Consider the following 25,957-nt stretch of genomic DNA (forward strand, 5'->3'; position numbering starts at 1 on the left):
AAAAAATTCTACAATGCATATTTAAAGTAAAAAATGAATTACAAAGGACACTTAAAAGACCCAGATAGTTACCTCATTAAGTATACTTGTGTTTCAGAAAATGTGCTGTTGTAGTAAGTAGGTATTTAACACTTATCTCTAAAATAAGCTTAGACAATGTCTTATCCTGCCTGTTCACCTTCATGTCCATCCTTAGATATAACATTAAGCTAGAAGAAACCAGGAGCTTTTTATACAGTGGTGTGTGTGCACATTGAAATCATTCAAAGAGCTCAAATAACAGTGCCTGGGTGGCACCCACTAGAGACTCTGATTTAATTGGTCTAGGATGTCACTTGGCCAATGGAATTCTGAAGTTCTCCAGATTATTAAATGTACAGCCAAAGTTGAGAGCCTCTTTATATATAGAACACTTAAAAAAAATTAAAAACTCTTTAGTTTTAAAACATTCTAGACTCACATGAAAGTTGCAAAGAGAGTACATAAAATCCCTGTATATCATTCACTCACCTTCCTTTAATGTTAACATCTTATATAACCAGGTAATTATTGAAACCAAAAAAATTAATATTGATACAATAGTGTTAACTAATCTACAGACTTTATTGAAATTTCACCACCTTTCCCACTAATATTCTTTCTTTGACATCTTTTAAAAAAACTCATTTGTTTTTCGGTCCTTTAATTTGTATTCTGTTGAAACTGTTATTGCCCTGTACAAAGCTTGTGTTGAACAAGTACTTATTATTTTCACTTTTTTAAAAGCTGTGTTTAAATGTCCAGCCTACCACTGAGTTAACTGGGTAACATAATAGACTCTTGTATTTTGACTCTATGTTTTCCTCCCTTTAATCTATCTTCTGCACTGTCACAATAGCCAATTTTCTAAAGCATAAAATAATCATATCACTGCCCTTCATAAAAGCCTTTAATTAATTATCCGTTCTTTACAGGTCGTAGTATAAATTTCTTAGTCTGGCCCAAATCTGTTTTCACTTTCATCTCCTGGTAGTCCAGCACTGGGGACCCTGAACTCCATCTGTGCTCACCTCCTTGAATATGCCTTTTATTTTGTACCTGCCTTTGCATAGGCTGTTTACTTTATTACTCATTTTGATCATAGTCCAAGAATAGATTCCAAAATATTTCTTGGAATGAAACTAGCACATATTGAGCACACTAGCCAAGGACTGTGCTAGACACTTTTTAAAAATTAGCTTTTATGATCCTCAGCCATCCTTAAAAAGTAGTCATTCTACTTTACTGTACAGATGGGAACCTGAGGCTTTTGGAGGGTAAATAACTGACTCAAAGTGGCACAGCTAGTGTAGACAAATATGATATTTCAAACTCCAAACCCAGTGTTGTTTTTATGTCCTTCTTCCCCTTTGGTGTTTTCAGCCCTGTTTTGAATTCTTTATAGAATGAAATAAATTTAATGGACTTAAAGTGGAATAATCAGTGTTTCCATTGTTCTGCATTTAATTAGTTGTATTAGTGTACTGTGACTGATTAATCAGTGAGTTGTGTAGTTCTGTATGTTTACGCTTGTAAAAGCTTTTCTCTGATGTCCTTATAAGTACCAAGCAGTTTCACTTTCCTTTACTATAATTTAACATCTTTTCTAGAGTTCTCATATGAGCAAAATCTACATTTTTCACTATCCCACAAATTGGCTGAGTCAGATTTGTACATAACTTATACAGAGATTTAAATGTATGCAACCATAAAAGTCTTTCAACCTCATTTTCTGCCCATGTAAAGAGAAAAATTGAAAAGCCCATATATGTAGATAACTTTTATGGTACAAAGTGCAGCCTGGGAAACCTTAATATTCTGTGCAGGAAAATGTTACAATTTAACAAGAGGTTAATTTGCTCAATGTTAAATCTTGAGATTTTTTTTAGCTATTCAGATAAATTTAGTAAAATGTATTATAGTTTGTCCTCTTACATACTCTTCCTAGATTTTATTAGTGCTCTTAATTATGATAGTTTGTTTAGGGTACTGCTTCATAATTATTGTTTTCTGGTCTTTCTAACTTGACCATTTTTACCTCCATTAGAATGTGAAACATGTTGCAGAAGCACTCAAGAAGTGGCTGAAGGGGGAAGGAAAAAAGTGCCACTGCCTGTCAGAAAAAAACAAAACAAAACATGGGAAACACAACCACCAAATTCCGTAAAGCACTCATCAATGGTGATGAAAACCTGGCCTGCCAAATATACGAAAATAACCCTCAGCTAAAAGAATCTCTTGATCCAAATACATCTTACGGGGAGCCCTACCAGCACAATACTCCGTTACACTATGCTGCTAGACATGGAATGAATAGAATATTAGGGTAAGTATTACCGTAAACCAATTGATAACAAGTTAGTTAAAGAGGGAAAAAACCCTGATCTTTGAAAATATATACATATATATGTGCATGTTATATAGTATTATAGTGAATTAACCTTTCTAAAACTGTGCCTAAATTATTAAGTATGACTTTTTTCATTATGCCTAAATTAGACCAAAAGTTTTATAGTGAGGATGGTTCGCATAGTTTTGCTTCTGTAAATACATTTTGATCCTCAGTATGTATCATAGTATCAATTCTTGATAATAGTGTAGTGTTTAATTTCAACATTTCAATTCTAGAAAAGTACTTATCAGCTATCAAAAAATTGCAGGAAATGGTTCCTACAGCAAAGTTCTAAGCTCTGATTATCTAGTTTAAGTTGAAAAAGCGATACCTTTGCCTTATCTAGTCATGATCAGATTTGAGTTTGAGTTTCCTTTCTTTTAATGGGGTTCAGTTACTTGAAAAGACTTCTAAAAACAAAACATTTCTTTAAAACTGAAAATACTGAGATACTTAAAATCTCTTTGAGCATTAGTGACAGCAAGTATATTTACATGAAGTCTTACCTAATTACATGGGAATTAAATTTGCTGTTTGCTAGGTTATAAAATGAAAGAAGCAAAGAATAGAAAAAAATATAAACAAATTTAGTTTTTTTAGAAGTGGATTATGCAGCTATGGAAGTCTGATGCTGGAAAAGAAAGAAAGAAACACTGTTTACACAGTGAAATATAATTCTGAAATCAGTATTCAAAGCTCTTTAGAACTTTACAAAAAATTTCCAACCTTTTTTTATGCTTATTATACAAATTGTTGTTCAGATTAAACTGCTCTTTCTGGAATTCCTGAAACATTCCAGGTGTGTTCTGTTTGCCATGTCCATGCTGTTCTCTCTGTCAGGAGTATCTCGCTTCTCTACTCCTCTCAGCTTTCTCTTATCTAAATTTTATTCTTTCTTCAAGCACACTTTATCTATCTTCTTAAGCCAGTCACAACCCACAGGAATCTTTTTTTTTTTTTTTTAACTTGTACGGTTCTTTTTTGTTTGTTTGTATTACTTGTTTGTTATACACTATCTCATTGTTTTTTGTAATTTTATATATCTTCTTTCTGCCTACCTAAATTCCATCTTTGTAAAGTATCTTTTTTATACTTCTAGCATCTAGCATAGTATTGTTACAAAGTAAATAGAAGTTTTATAAAATCATTGCACAAAGAAATATTTTAATGATCAGGATTTCTGATAAGATTGGCAGTAATATAAACTAATGTGATTTTTTTAATATCATAAAATGAAATGTGAGAACATCTAGAAAACTAACTCAGTGAATCATTATTTTTCAGAAGATCAGTATTTGAGTTTTCAAAATTATGCATGTGTAAGATTTATTCAAAATGCTAAAGGTAGACCAATGGATTTTAATGTAACAGTACAAAAATCACTGACATGATTTCAGATTCTATATTGCAAAGTCATTTTAAGATTTGATTAGCAATAAATGACAATTGTCGAATTTTGGATATAGAATCAAATATGAATATTCACAATTATCTAAAAAGGCTATTTTAAAATACTTATACCTTTTCTAACTAGATTTTCTTCATATACTTGAACCAAAACAACATATTACAATAGATTGAATGCTATGAGAATTTGTCTTCTATTAGCCAGACATTAAAAGAAGTTTGTAAACATGTAAACCAAAGCCATTCTTCTCACTTAATTTGAAAAAATATATATAGATAATTTTCATTTTAAAATGTTAGGAATGTTTAATATGTAATGGGTTTATTTTTTAATGAATAAATATTTTTTAAATTTCTGTTTTAATTTTTAATATGATAAGTATTAAAATATCTATAACTAACATAAACAAAAGTTCTTAGGAATCTTTAGTAATTTTTAAAGTTGTAAAAGGGTCCTATAAGCAAAAAGTTTATGAATTGCTGATCTGGTCAATATTCTTGGTTGCTCTAAGCAGAATATATCTGTCTCTTTCTATCAAGTAGTTAATAAGTATTTAAAAGACCTCCAGAAAAGGCAACTATATATTCTCTTTTAGTCACCAGATTGGACTACTTTTTTAATTTGGCCCTATGCATTATACTTAACTTTATACTTATATTTTTACTTCATTCTTAATTTTCAGTGTCAACTTAAAGTGTTTAGGTGTTTTCTCTTTCTTTAATTGTTTGGAGATAAGTGGCTCATAATTTCTTTATTAAAGCCTTTAATATCCTATACTAGAATCAGAAATTTATTGCTCTTGTAAGAATAAGCAATTCTAATTACTTTTATCTGTGTGTATTCTTATGTTTTTCAAAATTAATTCAGAGAAAATTACAAATCAGATTATTTTAAACATTAGTTGCTTTTGGAATTAAGAAATTACTCTTAACACTATGTCCTACAGAATAAGGAAAAATAGCATTTATTTATCAATATTAAGTAAAATAACAACTCTATTTTAATTATTTGTGTTCTAGATTGCTTCAAATATTTTATTACATTCAACCTTGTTAAACTTTCTAACAGGTTTATGGCAATTATTTTCTCATGCTGCTTCATATAATCTGGGATACCTGCCAGATAGCTTCAGTATAGTCCTTGACTCAGCTTGGCTAGATTCCTAACACATGACATGTATAGGTAGACCTAGGTGGACATACCTAGTTAAGGATCTGTTTGGAGTAAGGCCTTGATTTTATCACCGTTTCCTTTAGCTTTATGGTTCCCGCAACAGCAATCATAACTTTTCTCTCTTCATAGGCAGAATATGGTAAAAGAAAAGTAGTTTATAGTTTAGCAGCTAGTTTGCATCTATATCTCTCTGAACCCAAATGCTGTGTATTTACATTATACCACACCACAGTGCCTCTTTCAGGGAAAACTAAATTGGTATTCATAAATTGTTACTACTTAATGTAGCAAAAAAACTCTTAGACTTTGGAGTCAGCATGTTCTAGTTTGGATATACAGTTCATAAATCATATCTTCTTGGGAAAATCATGTATAAAATGGGGATTATAATACTTATTTCTTAGATTTTATAGAACAGCTTCTTTTGCTTCTTTGGAAATAAAAGGGTCCTGTCTTTTGGTATAAATAAAATATAAAAGTTTTATTAGAGCACATGATAACATCAGGCTTTGAGAATTAAAAGTTTCCAGTTATTGATTTCAATTTTTTTACTCTTGTATTTCAGAAGTTAATTAAGTTCTTTTAACTGGATTGAAATGTAGTCCTCCTCTCCCAACCTCCCTTGCTTGCAGACCCCATTAGGGCAGGGACTTAATCTGTTTTCTTCATAATATGCCTCACTTCTAGAATAGTAACTGGCAAATGATGACTGCTCAATAAATATTTGCCACATAAAAGAGAAGATCTAAGAGGAACTGAAGGCCTTTGTATACATTTAGTCACTGGGAATATAAGAGTTTTATAGCAAGAGATTGAGGCTCTGGTAATGAAGGCTATTATTTTGGAGGGAGCTCAGTTGAATATGAGGTGATAATGGAATAGGCAAGAGAAAGCGGCCTATAAGAATTTAGAATATGTTTAGAAGTCAGACGGTGAATTATCACAGAAGTAATAGAAGCTTTTTGAGAGAAACCATAATTCCGCCACCACTGTCTATCATTTGGATTCTGATAATGTTTTACAATATATAAAATGTATTCACAGAAAGTGTTGAAAGATAAATGGCTTTGAGAGTGGATGTGCTCTCTAAAAGAAGGGAATGTTTATGGAGAAGAAAATGGATTCAGGAACTGAATTTGCTTACAATAAGAGAGTAGGAAGTGGAACCATCATTATGAGTAAAAGAGAAGTTATACTAAAAAAAATTTAAGAGGCATATTGACAAGGTGTGTAGAAATGGAAACCAAGATAACATAAAGGTCAGGATGTGAATGAATAGTCAGCAATTTCAAGACAAAAGCAAAAATTAAAGACAATGATGAATTTAGCTCTTAGGAAATTCCTGGTGATATGAGACTGCACATTCAGGGCAGTCATAAGAATAGAGTCATATTGAAGTGGAGAGTGAATGTAGAATAGAGGTAGCAGTTATAAACTAGCCATTTCAGAATTAACAGTGAAAGAATCTAGAAAAACAGATGGCTCGTGGATGGGTTATTACAGTCAAATGAAAAGGATTTTTCTTTTCCAGATTAGTGTTTTTCTTACTTCATTCACCTTACCACCAATTATCTTCTGTACCTGTTTTAGAATTAACCTTATAAGCAAATAGTAAAATATACTTCATAATAATTGACATAGTTACAGAAAAGGGACTGTCTAAAACTTGTGCATCAATTACATATTTACTCGTTTATTTATGCATTCATATAAATTAAGGAAGATTCTACTTTTGAATTTAAACAGATGGTAGAAAAATAGTAATGTGAATTAATGAAGTTAGAACATCCAGCCTTATAGTTTTAGTGCAGAATGTTTATGCAGTTATGGTACTATGTCTAATAAATCTGAAATCTTTCCTAAGTATGTATAAAGAAACTATTTTAATAGTTTAATTTTAGAATCATAAACTTTGTTTGATTTGATCAATCAGAATCTGGTAGATTGGCTATGAGAATATTTACAAAGTTATCTCAATGTCTCTTCTCTACATTGGGGAGGATCTGGGTGGTGGAAGGAGAGGTAGTGATAGATATTTCATGTGCCTTGATATCCTCCCAACTTGCATTAAATTTCATGGTGATTAGAACCTGAGGTCTCCTGAACAAACTAAAAGAGAGAATTAATGGTATATTGGAAATGGGGATAAGAAAGGCTGGATAAATGTGGTTGCACAGAATCTTACAGAATCTGAATTATCTTTAATTTTTTCATAAATTAAATTTTGAAGAAAATGAAATTTTTTTCATTATTAATAATAAACGCCTCTTGGAAGAGATTTTCATCTTGAACACATTTTTTTTTTTTAATTTCTATTCTTTTTTCCTGAGTTATAGGAAAGAAGTGGGATAACTGGGCAGACAAAAGAGGGGCGGAGGCTGCATTTTGGAGGGGAAAAGGAAGCCCTGACAAATGAACGGAGAGGACCCTGGCCAGGTCCCCGTATCCCACTCTCAAAAGAGAAAAAAAGAGAACAGCAGAAGGTGGGGAAGTTGGGGTAAGGGTCCAAGGGATATAAAGTTGAAGAAGGAATCTCTTGAAGGGGGAAGGACAGTCTGCGTGGAAATGTGAGGGCTTCTGGGCCAGAAGAAGACAAAAGGGAGGGAAAGTCAGGGGTTGGGCAGTCTCTGAGAAGCCCAGTGGTCGGGAGAAGGATGGAGCAGAGGAACAGGGGACATCTCAAAAGATTGAAGATTGGGCCGGAGGTGGTTCCTGAACACATTTTTAAAACTATGGTTTTAATTTTAGTTATTAATTATAATCTGCTATAATTCAACCATTATAAATACAGGGAAATATAATTGGGAATTTTACCATCAGTTTTTGACATAGGGAAAATATTATATATATGTGTATATATATATGTATATTTTTTTAACTGTTAAGTAACACGATTATATAAACAAATAAAAATACCCATATTTCTCTCTCTCAAACAGGTTATAATTATTCTGTGTTCCCTTCTAATTTTAGCTGTAAACATTCATAGACTTTTAAATGACTTTCTAATTTTCTGCTGTGTCATATACCATGATTTATGTTTCCTATTTAAGTGATTACAGGTTTTTTTATTCAAAATAATACTGTACTAATGATTATTCCCATTGATTTTTATTTCTTTTAAGTTATTTTCTTTTTGATAAATTTCCAGAAGTAGGTTTACTTGAACAAAGGATATGAACTATATATTAGTTGTTAATGAGCTATTATGTAGTTTACCCAGGATCACACAGCTAAAAAGAGACAGAACTGGGATGAGAGCATGGCAGTCTGTACTAGATACCATATTTTTGACCAGCCTACTACCCTGCTGACTTGAGAGATTTAGAGTGGTGTCTTAAGAGATCTCCAATGCCACATCACTGATCTATATCATAAAAGTAATATGCATCAGTTCATCTATCAAAATTATAGTAAGAATCTACCATGTGTCTGACACTGTATTGGGGATTCAAAAAAAGAACAGGATATAGACTCTGCCTTAGAAGCCTATAAAGTGGGAGAAGCCAACAGATACGTAAGAAAGTACTTTGATACTGTGCGATCAGTTTATACTTAGGATGCTTTGTGAAAGCAAGGAAAGGAGTGGCCAAAGTCAACTGGAGGGGGAAACCTAGTGCAAAAAGTCTTCTAGATGGGGTTGGGTTTGTTTAGATGATCTGAGTCAGTTCCTAGGAAACCAAATAGCAGAGCAAACAATGAAGAGCCTACACATATATTGCAGGGATCAGAAAGCTGTAAAAGCTACATGGGAATGTAGAGAAAATATGCAGTTAGGGCTTTCTGAGCAAATTTTACTGAAACTTGGGACCTAGGCTAAAAGACAGCCCTGGAAGTTAAATTATGACTGAATAAAGATTGAGAACTCCAGAGAGATTTATCTCTCAGGAGATATATGTGTACATTTGAAGTGGGGTGAGAAGTGGATGAGACCTGAGACAATAAAGAGGTTACCCTAAATTGTGAAACTCAGAGATGCTAATCTTATCGTCCTCCTATAAACATATTTTACATTCCAAAGAATAAGAACCCAGAATCTTTCCCTAGGACAGTTCGTTTACTCTCAAAGATAGGTATTTTCCCCATTATCTCTAAAGGAGAGGAGGGTTGCTATACTAGGCCATTAAGAGTCTCATTTTGGGGTTCCTTTCTGTTTTTACTTACTCTTGCTGCTCTAACAAATTACCACAAACTAAATGACTTAAAACAACATGAATTTATTATCTTAAAGTTCTAGAGATTGAAAGTCCGAAGTAGTTCTACTGGACTACACTCAAGATATTGGCAGGGCTGCATTCCTTCTGGAGGCTCTAGGGTAGAATCCCTCACATTTTCCCACTTCCAAAAGCTGCTTGCATTTTATTGCTTGTAATCCCTCCCTCCATCAATAAGGGGAGCAGCAAAGAATTTTCCAATCTCTCTCTGAGTCTAATCTTCCTCTCTTCCTCTTATAAGGACTCGCAAGTACATTGAGCCCACCCTGATAATGCAGGATTATTTCCCCATGTCAATAACTTTAACTTAATCACAGCTACTGAGTCCCTTTTACCATGTAAGGTAACATATTTATAGCTTCCAGGGATTAGGATATGGGCCTCTTTGGGGTGGGGGTCTTATTCTGCCACCGTACTCACCTACAGTGCAGACCTCAGTACATGTAGGATGACATCTGATCTGGCTCTGATTCTGTTGCCCCAGTGGCCAGAATTGGGTATGAAGAGCTGGCATGGTTATTATACATAATAATAATTCATTTGTTCCTGCTCCAGAGATCTCCTGTCTACTTTCAAAACAATTCAAATAAATGTAGATGCTGAAAACCTAATTAGGCTAGTTTTGAAGGGCTATACTGCTGAGCTGTCTGGAGCCTTGAATGATAAGAACAGGAGAGATCCAGAGTTGTCATAAAAGTTGCCTGGGACTTTTACTGCCTTAAGCCCTCTTACTCAGCCTTTTCTTATAAGAGCTTTCCAGCCAGGCTAACTCATTCAAATTGAAGAGCCTGTGCTAGTTCCTTTATTACCAAGTATTTTTGTTTTTGTTTTTATTGTTTTTCTGTCAGAGCCATGTGTTGTAAACTGAACTAATCTAAAAGCAACCCAAATGAAACTAGGACCTAGAGTTTGGCTTTACTTCCTTCCCGTATGCTGTCCTGGACTTGGACATAGACCAATGCTGGTGATATCAGCCCTCCACAGTAAATATTGGCACTGTCTTCAGATATGGGACTTACATGCCCATTTCATAGTGTATTTGTGTTTCTTTTCGTATAAGCTGACTATATTATAGCAGGTTTTCCCAACTCATTTTCCAGTATCCTATTATAGCCACTAAATTAGCTCAACTATTAATCCTATGACCCTAGCTCGAGGCTACATTATGAGCTAAGCACAACTCTCAAGTCTGGGTTTGGCAGTGGTTCAGATAGCTAACCTACACTATATTGGTAAAGGTTGCTCCCTTGAAATTGGATCTATTGGATCTTGGTCTTCTGGAACTAAGCACAGTTGACTCCCTTCAAAAAGGACCATACTGTGTAAATACATGCTTTATCATTTCAAAGGTTAGCTGATGTGTTGCAGGTAGAGAAATTTTTCCCAGATTTAAATTTTAGTTCTAGGCTTATGCATTACTTGTGTGCTTATATTAATTATTACCATTTTCTTAAATAAATATGTACTCAAGAAAAATGGAGCAGAGCAATAAAGAAAAAAGTTGGTGTGGAATGTTCAATACTGTACCTAAGGCATTTATGTTATGTTATGTTGTTATGTTATTGAAATATTTCTGCTTCTTTTCTTCTTCCCCCCTTCCTTTTCTCATCTTCCTTTTTACTTCACTTCTTCATCTTCCTTCCTGTCCCTTTTTTTTCCCCTTCCTATCTCTTATTAGCAAATACTATAAAAATATTCAACCTTGTTTTTCTTAGTACTATTGTTCTAGAATAGAGCTTTATATTACTATAAGAATTAGTCATTCAGCCTATTGTTTCACAGTAGAAATACATCAATAAATTGTTTTAACAGCTTAGAAGTTTATCTTTTAAATTTGTTATCTTCTATGTATTTTTATTTCAAAGTAGGAAAAAACTGGTTTTTATCCTTTTTTTTCTTTACCATTTTAGGACTTTTCTCTTTGGTAGAGATGGAAATCCAAATAAACGGAATGTGCACAATGAAACATCTATGCATTTGTTGTGTATGGGACCTCAAATTATGATATCTGAAGGAGCCCTCCATCCTCGCTTAGCACGCCCGGTGGAAGATGATTTCAGAAGAGCAGATTGTCTGCAGATGATCTTAAGATGGAAAGGAGCAAAACTTGATCAAGGCGAATATGAGAGAGCAGCTATTGATGCTGTTGATAACAAAAAAAACACACCCCTCCATTATGCTGCTGCCTCGGGGATGAAAACCTGTGTAGAGGTAAACTTTTTTTTTTTTTAATATTCTGCATGATAAAATTTGTGGCTTGGTGATATCTAATAATGAGTGTTTGTTTTGCTTATTTTAGTTAATTTGACTAGTCATTTTTGTCCCTCTTGTGGTTCTCAAAAAATCAGGGCCCCTTTTAAATAAATTCATTCTCTTATTGGAAAGACTAAAAACAAACCTAGAATTAAATAGCCAACCTTGGAAATAAAACTGTCGAGAACAATTAAAAATTTGCTAACATCCTTAAAAGATAATGGTCATCAGTTTAACACTATCATATTGAGAATAATAGTTTTAGTAGAGATATGTTCTACTTTATTGCTGATTTTTAGTAACCTGAGTATAAAATGTATGCCTGTTGGATATGGTAAATCTTGGCAAATGATTTATAGTTATATATCTAGAATTGATCAGTTTCCTAAGCAAAGGGTAAATACTAGTGAATACATTTATTGGGGCCTTTTTAAAAAATGTGTAATTTTAAAATGTGCTTTTTTCTATTTAATCTATATCAAAGGGATGAATATTTGAAATTTTCCCTATACATATATTTCACATATGTACAATATATCTAATAACAGACTTAGATAAAATCAACCATATAATATAGGATTTTAAGTTAAGGAATCATTATTATACATCCCACTGAACAGGTTTTTGTCACCTACATTCATGTCAATTCATACATAACCCAATGAAGTTCTTTTGTTTAGATATATTTAAATATGAGTAGGGAGCACTAAAAATTGGGTCGCAGAGTATCACCATTAGCAAAAATGTAGACCTTTATAGAAAAGTAATGATCCTAATCAGATTAAAATATATATCTGAAAATTTAGTATTTTCTTAATGTTATTCATGTGTATATACTTTATACTTCTAAATTGATAAATATACAAAAAAAAATAAACGTTTTTCATTTTCTTACCCATATTGAGATTACAACCACTTATATGATTCCTTTTGTAGTATATCTTAGGTGTTATTTCTTTTCACTTTTGTAATCCCTCTGAGTTTATCTTTCATTTACTGCTATTTCTGATACTTGTTAATCTTTTAGAGTCTTTGTCATTTCATCTCTTGGATTTGTGTTACCTTTGCCCAGTAGTTAGTGACAGTCATTAACTCGAAACATTTTTTAAGCAGTGCTTTCTAACATTGATTTACAGTGTGGAGGAAGGATGTCCTAGGATTTTGAGAGGCAGGGTTGGTATTGGCAGAATCCCTGAGGCTTTTATATAAGCCCTTTTGGGTATTGTTCTGTGCCCACCTCCTATGATAGAATCTCTGCCCTAGTGACTCACCGTTATTGATGGGACTGCATCATATTTCTTAGGCGAGATAAGAGTAGAAAATTGGTTATTCTTGATAGTAGTAATAATGCTCTTAAATTGCTGCTTTTATATCTTTCAGAAATTCTCTATAAACATTGCTTTAGTTATTGTTGACTTTGAAGTATGTTTACAGTGACATCCTTATTAAATTATTTTTACCAACATTGTTTTTTGCTCAGTGAAAGAAATTAGTGCTAGATTTATTCTAAACTGTCTGACAGGCCTACTGATTTGCTTGGCATGAATGTGTGTATATGTATGGTTTAACTTTTCGATCTATCAGTTTATCACATTACATAAACCATGCTATTTGATGATAGTTTTCATTTCTCTGTTTTCAAAAGACCATTTTGACTTAACATTAAACATCCCAAATATCCCAAATGGTTGCGTTTATTCCGGTTTTTATCAACAAATTTCAGCATGTCATTTTACTCATATAAAGTTATCTTCAATCTCAAATATATTTGACTCTATACTTGCTCAGCCTTAGCCCTCAATTGACTTTGATAATGTTTACTGTTAATTAAACTAGAAGAGTTTCCCAGGAAAGTATATGGTGACTAATTTCCGGAGGCCTTATTGTGTTTTTTAGTACTAGTGTAAAATATATACATTTAAAAAATAGCTAGGTAAATAATTGTACTTCTTAAGAGTATTATCCTCTAGGCATCTTTGTGCTGTGTTGTTGTGCTCCTTTGATAAGCTGGAAAGCTTTAGAATTTTTTCATAAAGTTTACTATAATGGGCAGTTTAAACATATTTTTCCTAAACTACTAATTTGTCTATATCGTTTTTAGGTTTTGGCCATATGAACAATAATTACAATAACTAATTATATAATGTTTTCTGATTTTCATAGTGCTCACTGGTACCAAGCATAATATATAAAGGGTTTGGGTTGAGTGAAAGAGTGCTATCGGATGTTTATTATTTTTTTCATAACGCTAAGAGCATAGTATGGTTGAAAGAGTACTAGTTTCTGGTCTTGATCCTTATAGTGACTATTGTACGACCTTGAGTGAGTCACTCAACCTCTTTGAGATTTTTCACTCCCAATAGTTAAGAGAAAACTATTACAATTATTTCAAAAGACCCCTTTTAGCATTAATTTTCTGTTAATCTGTTATTACAGTAAAATATATCCCATTTTAGTGTCTAGCCCTTAAGGTTAAATAGGTTAAATTGATTATTTTATTCCATAGTTGAAGCCAAGCTGTTTTTTTTTTTTAATTCGCAAGAACTTACATCTGTGGAAATATGTCTTCTCTAGTTGTTGAAAATGTTTTTCTTTTTGGATGTTCTTTTAAGGACAGAGTTGATAAAATCATCGGTCAACAATTTCATATGTACATTTAATAATTTAAAGTTTCCTATGGCTCATTATTTTGAACCATAGAGGTGAAATATTTACTTTAAAACTTCCCCTTCTCTCCATAATATTTGCGTTCTATAGTAAGCTAAAGTGGCACACAGACACACACACACACATGCACACACAAGGAACATAATATAAAAATCTCTTACTCGTAGAGTTCTGATAACTTCCAGTGTGACAGTATCAGTGGCTATTCATAAGATATTACAATGGAATAACTAGCCCTGATATTCCTCATGCTATATTTATTGCTTCCTACTTGGCTGCATTATGTGGATGTTTCAACAGTCTCTCAAATTCAGCATTTCCAAAACTGTACTCGGACTTCTTTACCCACTAATTCTTCTTCTTGACTGCCTCGTTTCTGATGATGAATTTGACCCATGACATGGGTAAACCAACTGCATTATACAGAAAGTTGGGGGAAGAAAGCAAAGATGACTCCATACTTCAGAAGCTTTTATATGTATATACATATATATGTATATATATATATATGTATGTGTGTATATATATATCATTATTAATAGGTACCAGGTTCTATATGCTTTAATTATTACAAAGAACTAAAAATACACTATGTAATGGATGCCTGGTGCACAAAAACGGAACTCCTTTAACAGATAAATTGTACAAGACTTTAACACAATAAGCATTACACTTTTTTCTTAGTTGTTGAGAGTTTTTGTTTTTCTGGTTTGGAGTAGAGAGATGAGCTTTGGCGAGGAATGATGGGTTAAGTCTATTAGCATGGCCAGATGAAAATTCAGTGACTCTCTCCTTTTGGCAGATTCCCTAGAGTAAGCCTAGTCATTAGACCTCATTATATTTATATTAGTGCTACACTTGTCATAGTGATCAATAAGTGGTTGGTGAGACAGAGGCTTTTGTTTTTAATAGTGCCTCACTGTGTGAAAAACATTTTTTTAATGAGTATTATCTTAGATATTGCCTATGCACCCCTGTAATACTTGCTTATTCACAGTTTTAAGTGTAGCTGTTTATTGTCAGATCAAATAGAGGTCACTAGAAAATCAAAGGTGCTAAGTCACACTTTTCCCTTTACAGCCACAGGGCCTATTTGACACTTTGGTAGCTATCAGAGCATTTCACACTTCATTGAAAAGCCATAAAAACCATTCACAGCTCAGACTGAAGAGTTTTACCTAATTATATTGCGTTTTTAGCACCTGGAGTTTTAAAACTGAGAAAAGAATACACAATTTATAGTCCCAGCTCAGCTACTGAGTAACTTTGTCTCTCTAAGCCTGTTTTCTAATTCTTTTTCCCCCTCTTTAATTCACTCCCTACTTCCACCCCTGGCCTGTTGCCGTTTCCCCTTAAGAACTGGATCTCTGAAGGGGGTGTCTCCTCCCACACAGCTCGCACTGGGGCCTGGCGCACCTTGGGGGCGGGCGCACCTTGGGGGCAGGCACGCCCGGGGTATATGGTCCTTGACTCCACCTGGGGTGCGAACTCAGGACCTTCTGCGAGCAAAGAAGACGTGCTAACCACTACACTATGGAACCACCCCCGTTTTCTAATTTTTAATGAAGAAAGATATGACCTCATTATTGCATCCAAATATAATGAATGCCAAGTGCCATATTAACCATTTAGGCAGTAACTGTGATCGGCATTGAAAGGAAAGAAATACCATTTTAGTTTTACTTATCCTGGAAGATTTCATGGGTAGTAGTAGTAGGTTTGAGTGGATATGATTTCAGTTTAAGTATTTGGAGGAGGCTACTCAAAATGTGGGTGGCCCTCAGACTTGTAGCATCAGTTAGTACTGAGAGCTTGTTATATATATAAAATTTGGGGTCCAGCAGACCTCCAGATTCCAAATCAGAATCTGAGGGGGGCGGGGCGTAGGCTCCAGGAATGTTTTAAGCAAGTGGTCTAGTCATTCATTTGCTTGTTACAGTTTGAAAAGTACCTTTCTAGGCCTCAAACATATGTATATTGAGTATTTTGCATAAGTATGATAAGACATTTAAAGTGAAGATAGAGGCCATAACAAGTAGAAAAAACTAAATTACAAGGTCAAGAATTTGGGATTTATTTATAGAAAATTGAATCATTGGAAAATTTTTTATTGGAGAAGTGCTGTTAGGAAAACAAATACAGTAAAATTAACCTAATGGTTGTTATGTAAGACAGATTTGAATGGGGTATTTCTAAGGCAGTGTTTCTTCTTTTTTTTTTTAACGTCTGCAGCATCTGGTATTCCTAGGTGGTCTCCCATCCAGGTACTAACCAAGACCGACACTGCTTAGCTTCCGAGATCAGACATAAAACAGTGTTTCTTTTTCTTAAGCTCTTGCTTCACAAAGAATGGTCTCATCATCAGTCATTTGGGAACTTGTTAGGAATGCAGCATCTTAGACCCCATCCCAGACCAGCTGAATCAGAATCTGTAGTTTAACAAGATCCTAGGGTGATTCACATCCACAGTATAGTTCGAGAAGCCTTGGCTTAGAGCAAAGTCTCTGGGACACTTACAATGGAATCACCTGTAAAAAGTGCATATATCTAATCCCCACTCCCTGATGTGCTGTCGGGCTACCCAGGTGATTCCTACACAGTTTGAAAACCTTTGTGTTGGAACTGGAGTTCTAACCATGGCTGCACAAAAAATCCCATAGTATAGACTACGCCTCAGACCAATAAATTGGAATTTCTCATAGTGGACCCCAGAAACTAGTATTTTAAACTTCTCTAGATGATTTTAATTTGCAGCCAAAGCTAAAAAACCAATGAACTAGAGAGACCGATAGGAGTTAGAAGACTGTTGCACTAATTCTGGTGTGAACTGATAGAGAGCCTGGATTTGTGTGGTGTATTGGAGATGGAAAGAATGAGGCGGATGCAAGTGACAGTTGTGAAGCATTTGGTGACTTGATCATTTGATAAAGGAAGCAAGGGAGAAAAAGATTAAAAATGATGGAGACTCAAAATGTTAATATTAACAATGGTGAGCTATCTTTGGAGGATATAATTTTCTCTTTGATTTTTCCACATATTTTATAACAATCTGCTACCATAATATATAATTAGAATAAAATAAATTAACTTTGTTTTTAAGTAAAATGAGCATGGTTTTGAACCTGGGACTTTGATGCCTGCTAACAACAAACATTTAAAAAGTGAGGTGAGGTGAAGGAATTGATTGGAAGGAAAGGAGAATGTATTGAGTTTTCATTTAGAAGGATGGAGATTGAGATCTTAGATTATCCACTTGAAATGGTATTCAGGGTACTGAAAATTAGTACTGGCAGTAAAGAATATATATTTAGAATTGAGTGTTATCTGCATAGAGTTGATAACTAACAAGAAAGATAAGGAGATAAGATATAGATGAGAAATCCGTGGATAGGACTTTAGATTATAGGTCAAATTACATCATTAAAGTCACAGCATCAATTTGGAGAATGCCTGTATTTAAAGGGAGTGATAATAAGAAGTAGCCTATGAAGGAAACAGAAAAGGCAGAGATGAGAACCAAAATAATACAGTGTCAAGGATGTCAAAAGAAGAATTTCAAGGAGAGGAGGTAGTCATGTGACATGCTACAGAAAGGTAAAGGAATTAGAAGACTGAGAATGGCTGTTATATTTGAGAGGTATCAATGACTGCCAGGGATATTGTTTTAGTCAGAGTAGAAGTCAGATTATTGGGAGTAATTGAGTCTTTTGCTGAGAAAGTGGAGAGAAAGTGGGTGTCAGTCATTAATTGAGAAATGTGGCTCAGCAACAAATGAAAGTTTTAGGGAAGTAACTAGAAGGATGACAGACACATCAGTAGCCAATAGAGAGTGAAGGTAGAGGGAGTAATGAAGTGCTCAAAATCGTACAAGAAACAGAGATGATGAGATGGTAATTTTACAACTGTAACAGACTTTAAGAATCATCTCGTTTTTTACATCTCTTCTGAAGATAATATAAACCTCATTTTATAAGTGGACCTGTGTAAACTGAGACTTATGGAGGCTAAATGAGGTATCTGTCCAGAGTCCCCAGCCATTTAGATTATGGACCAAAGGGATGGAGAAGGATTTTTCTCGAATATTAGGGACCGACCTATGCCTCTTCTTCTGGGATTATGAATGGAAAGGAAAGCAGAATAGATGAGTAAATGTGTTGAGATAGTGATAATTGGATGTTCCTTTTAAGGTAGAACATTTTATGTACCACCAAGTGTGCAACATAGGCTAAAAAATTCAAGTAAAATATGCAGTCCTCCTTACTTTAGGGTGAAGAAAACAATACTAGAATGCTTTGGTTCGAAATATTTAAAAGCTCCCTCTTCAGAACCAGATGTAACTCCCTATTATGTAAGAGCAAAACACCTTACTTTATGCAGCAGTAATTTAACATATATCTCCACCTAATACATCTTTCACTTACTGGTATTCCTAACCTTATATACCAAAGGTCAGCAACCTGAAGAGTATTCCTCTTACGTGAGGCAGCCTTGCTGTTGGCTAGCTTCTTTGCCAAAGGTAGCATACATGCAGATTATTATTGTCAATACTGATGCTACAAACATGGACCCTCAATTCAGTCACTGATTGAGTTTCTCTATAGGTGCCAGTGGTAGCAGTGAGATATAGGTCTTTGTGGTCAAACTAATTTGAGGACTCCCTGTGAAGACAGATTACCAAACAAGGCAAAAAAATCTCATCCAAGTTCTAAAAATGGTCAGCAATGACTCTCAACAATGACTTCTCACACATCTCCTCCTCCATGCACTCATTTTCTTTAAACTGAAAAATGCAGTCTGCACTCTGGTATATCCTTTTAAGAAGGTTCCCCTTACCAGTATTCTAGATTGCCACAACCTCTTAAATTTTGTCTTTGCTTTTGTTAAAAATTGGGGCATTAAGTTCAAGATAATTAATCTTTTTCGCTAATATTTAGAATCTTTTCTATGCTGATATCTGTAGTGAAAGTAAATCAAAGTATGGCTTTGAAAGCTATCCTAGTTTGCACTTCTGTGACTCTGAATAAAGAACTAGAGAATAAAGTCAGCAATCTTAGTTCTGTAGCAATCAGAAACAAATAGTTTATTTGTGTTTAGGTAGTAAATAACCTGGGAAACAGAAAGGCCAAAAACAGAAATAGACTCTGCAATAGGTACAATAAGTCTGTGCACTTACTAAAAGTTCCTAGTATTGAGTAGATTAGGTAATATAAACATATCAAATTCTACAGCCACATAGGTCCTACTCTAGTGTCATTACTTCTCAAACTTTTATGTGCATAAGAATCTCTTATAGATCAGAATCAGATTCTGATTCAGAGGCCTGGAGTGGGAGGGGATCGTGTGGTGACGCTGAGATTATGCATTTTTAGCAGACTCCCAGGTGATGCTACTGGTCCCTACCACACCTAGGTGGTAAATAGCAGCCAATATGACCTTACCCTCAGGCTCTAGAAGGTGGCTGCAACAGTGGCTGCTTAGAGCTATGATTAGCAAATTTTTTTCTGTACAGGGCCAGACGTAAAGGGCAAATATTTTAAGCCTTGTGACCACAAGTCTATGATTCATATTCTTGATTTGTTTGCTTGTTTATACAACTTAAAAGAGCAAGAAGCTGAAGTCATATCCATTGGGTTTGTCAGGTTAACCCGTGGCTTCCAGGTCTAACATTGATATACCCCTTATTTTGTTGGGCATCTTGTGATGACTGTAGAGGAACCATAAGGATTCCAATTCCAGTCCCAATATGGGACAATCTACGTGTTTGTTGGTGGGAAGGGAAATAAAATTATTGGAAGAAAATGAAAAACTACCTTTTTGATTAACCCTTAAAAATGAAAATCTCTAAAAAGTATTCACATTTAGGTTATAATTAGAGTCTGGGTAGAACTTTATGGTGGACCCAGTATGCATTTGACTTCTTTAATTTATGTGATCATACTATTCTATATGTTGGCATAATATCCAGTCACGGTTAAGAACTCTGTCAAACTTTTGACTGGATCCCAGTTCTACTGCTTACTAGTTGTGTAACTTTGGTCAAGTTACTTAACTTTGAGACATCATAATATCCCTGTCATATGGGTTGTTAATAGTAAATGAATATGTGTATTTGAAGTGCTTAGCATAGTGTTGGCACTTAGGAAACACTTAATAAATGCTGCTGTTACTATGTTATTATGGTCATGACTGGATCCTATAAAAGAAACAGCTCCATGACTAATTGTCAGGCTGTCCTTTAGGGTTCTCCTAGATTATAGCCCTCGTGGCATTCATGTCCTTCTTAATGTCTTCGCAAACAGAATGGGGAAACTTGAACCTACAGCCTTAAAGAAACAACATATAACTTCTGAAAAACCAGCAAAAACCTCAATAGTGAACAAATTAAGTTATTGTTCCTTGTACTTTTATGGTGGGATTTCTTTGAGTGAATTTGCACCTTTACAGATTGAGAAACTGTTTGGTAGAGCATCTTCCCAGTTTGGCTGTTGGTAATATTCCTATCATTTATTTTGAGGAGTATTGAAAATAGTTTTGCTTCAGTGACTTGCTCATCCCAATTTCATTTCACTGTTTCACTGGATAATGAATGATACAAATGAAAATTTTTGTCTGCCATGTCAAGACATCCAAGTATTGGCAGTTAAACTAACAGTTTCAGCAGTGTCCTTTTTGTTTAAGAAAGGTTTCTAGAAATTTATAAACGTTAGCATTGAATAACTATATATTTTTTTAATTTTTAAGACTTTATTTTTGGATTGACAGAATGCTTAAGAATTTTTTTTTTAAGTTTTAGAAATTTGTGGTGTTGTAATTGTTGCCATTGTTGTTATTTTTAACCGAAGGAAGTTATCCGAATGACTGATAAACAAGAATTTATAATCTTAACATCAGAAGCAACTGGTATCTAAATAACTTTTTCGCCATTCTAAGTATACACTATTGCATTTTTGTTGTGCTTTACTATATTTTTAATTTTTTAAAATACGTAGCATGAAAATAACTTATTTGACTCTGTGGTTGCAAGTTTTTGAAAAAAATCTTTTTAGCTTTTAGTGAAACATGGAGGAGACTTGTTTGCTGAGAATGAGAATAAAGATACTCCTTGTGATTGTGCTGAAAAGCAACACCACAAAGATTTGGCCCTCAATCTGGAATCCCAAATGGTATTCTCACGAGATCCTGAAGCTGAAGAAATAGAAGCTGAATATGCTGCATTAGACAAACGTGAGGTAAGTTTTTTCATTTTTTAAAATAAAAAATTACATAAATTTTATATTAAATTGTTTTTCTTTTTTAAAGCTCAGTTTGTGTGGTCTTTTTTGCAATATGCTAAATATCCTGTCGTGTACATAGCTATAAGTATAAAACTACATCTGGAAACCCTGGAGATGTTTCTAACTTATGGGAGTAGGTTTATTTACATATAAATAGAGATACTGTTGTGTGATATGAATCTTCACTTCTAGTAATCTAAGACTCCAGTCTTCCTGTTCACTTCTAGTAATCTAAGACTCAGTCTCTTCCTGTCTTCTTCCCCCCCCCCAGCTTTATTGAAGTATAATAAACAATTAGTTGCTCATATTTACATTGAACAACTCAATGAGGTTTTTTTCAATTATAGTTGGCATACAATAATATATTTGTTTCACTTGTACAGCATAGTGATTAGAGATCTATATAACTCACAAAGAAGAGGGGTACTAGATATAGTAACCCTCTTTCCCGTTATATATTTTTTACAACATTATTGACTGTTTTCCTTATGCTACACTTTATATCTCCATGACTATTTTATATCTATCCATTTTTACTTCTTAATCCCTTTGTTCTTTTCACCACGCCCCCTACCCCTCTCACATCTAGTAGCCCTCAAAATGTTCTCTTTATCTATGAGTTTGTTTCCATTTTTGTTGTTGTTATTGTTTATTTCGTTCTTTAGATTCCACATGTATGTGAAATGTGGTATTTGTCTTTCTCTGTTGACTTCATTCAGTGCATTAATGTCTAGATCCATCAAGGCAACATCCTCTTCCTACCCTTCCTTTTACTCTGTGTGTGTCTTTTAATCTGAAGTGAGTCTTTTGTAGGCAGCATATGTAAGGGTCTTGTTTTCTTATCCATTCAGCTTCCCTGTCTTTTGTTTGGAGCATTTAATTGTTTTCCATTTGAGGCACTTGTTGTTGATAAATATGTAGTTATTCCCATTCTTTATTCATAATTTTGATATACGTTTTTTCTTCTTAAAGAAGTCCCTTCAATAATTCCTATAATACTAGCTTGGTGTTGATGAATTCCTTCAGCTTATTTTTGTCTAGGAAACTCTTTATCTGTCTTTTGACTCTAAATGATAGCTTTGCTGGATAAAGTATTCTTGGTTGTAGATCTTGAGTTTTCAATACTTTGAATACTTTGTGCAAAGTTTCTTTCGAGAAATAAGTCTCCATCTCCCTGTCTTCTGGATTGCTCTTATGAACAAACATGCCTTGGTGACTCCTATCTTAAACCAAAACAACAAAACAATCTTTCCATTTACCACTCTTCCCCAGCCCCATATCTCTGATCTTCATGTAAGAAAAACAAAACTTAATAGTTGTATATACAAACCAACTTCCTCACTTTTAGTTTACTCTTCAGCCCACTGCAGTGTGAATTTCTTCCTTTCTACTATGATAGAATTGAACTTGTCATGGGCATCAAGAATCACCATGTTTCCAAGTCCAGTAGGTACTTTTTATCCTCATCTTAACTTGAATTCTTCCAGCACTTGGCACAATGACCACTGCCTTCTTAGTGAAACACTCTTCTCATGGCTTCAGGGACATCGTTTTCTGGTTTTCCTTTGTCTTCCTGTCTCAGTAAACATTACATCAACTCACTAAGTTATTCAAGCATAAATGTGGCATTCATGCTTGATTCCCCACTTCTTACATTCAAACAATCTTGGAATCTTGTCAATATTACTTCCAAAAATATAACCTAAATAAATTTACTCCTCCTAATCTCTACTTCTACCTCCCTAGGCCCTTATCACCCTCACTTCTTATCTGAGCTACTTTATACCTGGTGTCCTTTTTTCTATTCTGGTTTCCTTAGAATCCATCTTGTATATAGAAGCCAGAGTGACATTTTACAACTTAACTTAGATCATATCACTTAAATTACTTAGTGACTTTTCATTATATTTAGAATAAAATCCAGACTGTTTGCTCAGATATAAGACCTTAAGTGGTCTGGCTACTACCTACCTCTTCAACATTATCTCAGACTTTTTTTCCCAGCACCCTTTGCTCTAATTATAATCCCTAGACTACACAAAGGCTTTTGCATTTGCTGTTTCCTATGTCTGAAATCTCCCAGTTTTTCTCTTGACTGTCTCATTTCACTTTTTCAAATAGGCAATCTTGAATCATTCTTTCTAAAATAGGTCCCTCTCCTTTTATTATTCTTTACCATAATATCCTATTCATCTTTCATAGCACTTCTCACTGTAATTATTTTGTTTATGTATTTGTTTGTTTATTGCTTTTTTCTCCTATTTGATTGTCAACCCTGTGAAGGCCTAAACCATAACTGCCTTATTTATCAGAGTATTTTCAGTATCTAACACAGATGCACAGTGAGCATCCATATATTTCTTCAATAAAAAATTATAAAACAATAAAATTTTTTCTCCTGAAATGAGTCTGATTTGATGTTCAGTGCTAACTTGATTCTAAAAGAAATTATACTATTCTTTGTGTTAAATCATATTGTTTGTTTTATTTTTCCCATGAATATCCAGCAGTTTTTGAGCTACTATACATACTATCCAGATAAGGAAACCAGTGAGTTTCTTAGAATGAAAAGATTTACATTTCTATACCTTTTAGGTTATTTTATAGGAATGCGTATTCAGATTAAGTACACAGAGAGTGAGGACTGATGTCCTCAGCAATTTTCATGAGGTTTTTGACTCTAGATAGTAACCTTGAATGACAAATATTCCCCCTTCTTTTTTTCAATTGAGACAGATAAACCAGAAAAATAGTTGAAACAAAGTAAGCTAAACCTGATTCTTCTGACTTCAAGTCTAAATATCTCTATCTGCTATACTGCCTACCTTTTGACAATTCATGATCTTGAGTCAGACATAGAAATTATAATGTAATACTTGATATAATTTAGTCAGAAGACATGTAAACGGTAATATCCTAGAAATATTGTTGATTTGATTAAATTGAAAGACATGACTATTTAGATTTTTTCTCCAAGATGCTATCTTAATTTATAATTAAATTTAAAAAATAATGGTACTCATTATTATCAATAGATTTAACATCTAAATGAACTTAGTATAACTATAATAAACTTATATTAAGCTAAAAAACTTGCAGAACAGTTTGACACTATATAGAAAAAAAATGCTATGTATTGGAAGAAGATTGAAGTATACTAAAATGATAATTGCGAATATAGGTGATTTTCTTTACTATTATTACTTTTTCTATTCATGCATTTCTTAAAATTTATCATTAATATTTATTGCTAAAAAATGTAAAAACTTTCTTCCTTCCTGACTTTACTCCTTAGTGGTAAGTTTCTTGTGTGTGCCACCAAGCTTAAGCAAGCATATGCAGATAGAATTTTCAGTACAAAAGTAAGATCATATAGTACATTGATTCAGTTAAAATGTTTTTTTATATTAACATTATATCATGAACATCTTTCCCAAGTTGGAGCATATGATTTACATATTTTAACCACCTACCTATTGATGAACATTGAAAAAAAGTAGATATTTTTGTCATTTAAAACAAGATTAAAGTAAATATTTATTTGTCTACTTATTACATATATGTCTTTATGTAAATTACACATATATCATTATTGTGGATAAAAACATGGATTCTGAAACCAGACTAACTGGGTTCATACCTTACTATGGTCCCCACAACTTACAATGGGACCTTGAACAGATTACTTAATCTCTCTGCTGCTTTAGTTTCATCTTCCTTAAACTGGAAATAATAATGGTCCCTACTTGATAAGGTAGCAATCCTTAAATGAGTTAATACATGTAAATGCTTAGAATAGTGCCTAGCTCATTATAAGTGTTATCTAAGACTATGTTGTTATAATCATGATCATCATCATTTATATATACATTTTAAAGTATATTCCCTATAAATTCGTAGAAATTGGTTTGATGGATCACAAGAGATATACATTTTAAACTTTAACAGAACTTGTTAAATTGTCCTAAAAGATTATATCAATTTATTTTTCTTCAAGTAACATTTTAGAGATTCTTTTCCTCACATTCTTGCTAGCATTGGATATTATCAGTGTTTTTATTGTTGCTGGTTTGGACAAATAAATTACACCTGTTTGCATTTATATTTTTGATTATTCTGTGAATTTGAGTTTTTCTATGGATCATTTGTGTTTTCTTAATGCTTTCTGAGAGAATTTTGCATATTTTTCCATAACCCAGTTTTTTCACTTTTAGGGTATTCAGAGATGTAAATTTTTTTTTTCTTTAATGGCTTCCGAACTTGTGACATGCTAATATTATAATCATATGACCCTATTTTTTTTTTTTAGTTTTCTAGTTTTAATTTTAATCCATATTGGATTTGTTTTTGTCTACTGTTTTATTATGTAAAAAGCAATACTTTCATGATGAGTGCTTATACACAAATATTTATCAGAGCACTATTCACAATAGCCAAAAGTTGAAAACAACCCAAAAATGTTTATCAGCAGATAAATGGATAAAAAAAAATGTGAGATATACACACAATGGAATGTTACACAGCCATAAAAAGAACTGAATTACTAATACGTGCTACA

General features: G+C 33.5%; 1 protein-coding gene across 3 annotated transcripts in view; it reads left to right on the top strand.

The window, feature by feature from the left end:
• Positions 1 to 25,957, top strand: part of ANKIB1 (ankyrin repeat and IBR domain containing 1) — a 108,572-nt gene that overhangs the window by 34,125 nt on the left and 48,490 nt on the right. For all 3 annotated transcript variants that reach the window (XM_016161290.2, XM_016161292.2, XM_016161293.2), the window contains exons 2-4: positions 2,066 to 2,344; positions 11,116 to 11,416; positions 21,172 to 21,354. In XM_016161290.2, coding sequence (XP_016016776.2) covers positions 2,157 to 2,344; positions 11,116 to 11,416; positions 21,172 to 21,354 — 672 coding nt within the window. In that variant the 5' untranslated portion in view covers positions 2,066 to 2,156. The remainder of the gene's footprint in view (positions 1 to 2,065; positions 2,345 to 11,115; positions 11,417 to 21,171; positions 21,355 to 25,957) is intronic.

This window comes from Rousettus aegyptiacus, unplaced genomic scaffold (assembly GCF_014176215.1).
Source record: "Rousettus aegyptiacus isolate mRouAeg1 unplaced genomic scaffold, mRouAeg1.p scaffold_m13_p_13, whole genome shotgun sequence".
Taxonomy (NCBI): Eukaryota; Metazoa; Chordata; class Mammalia; order Chiroptera; family Pteropodidae; genus Rousettus; species Rousettus aegyptiacus.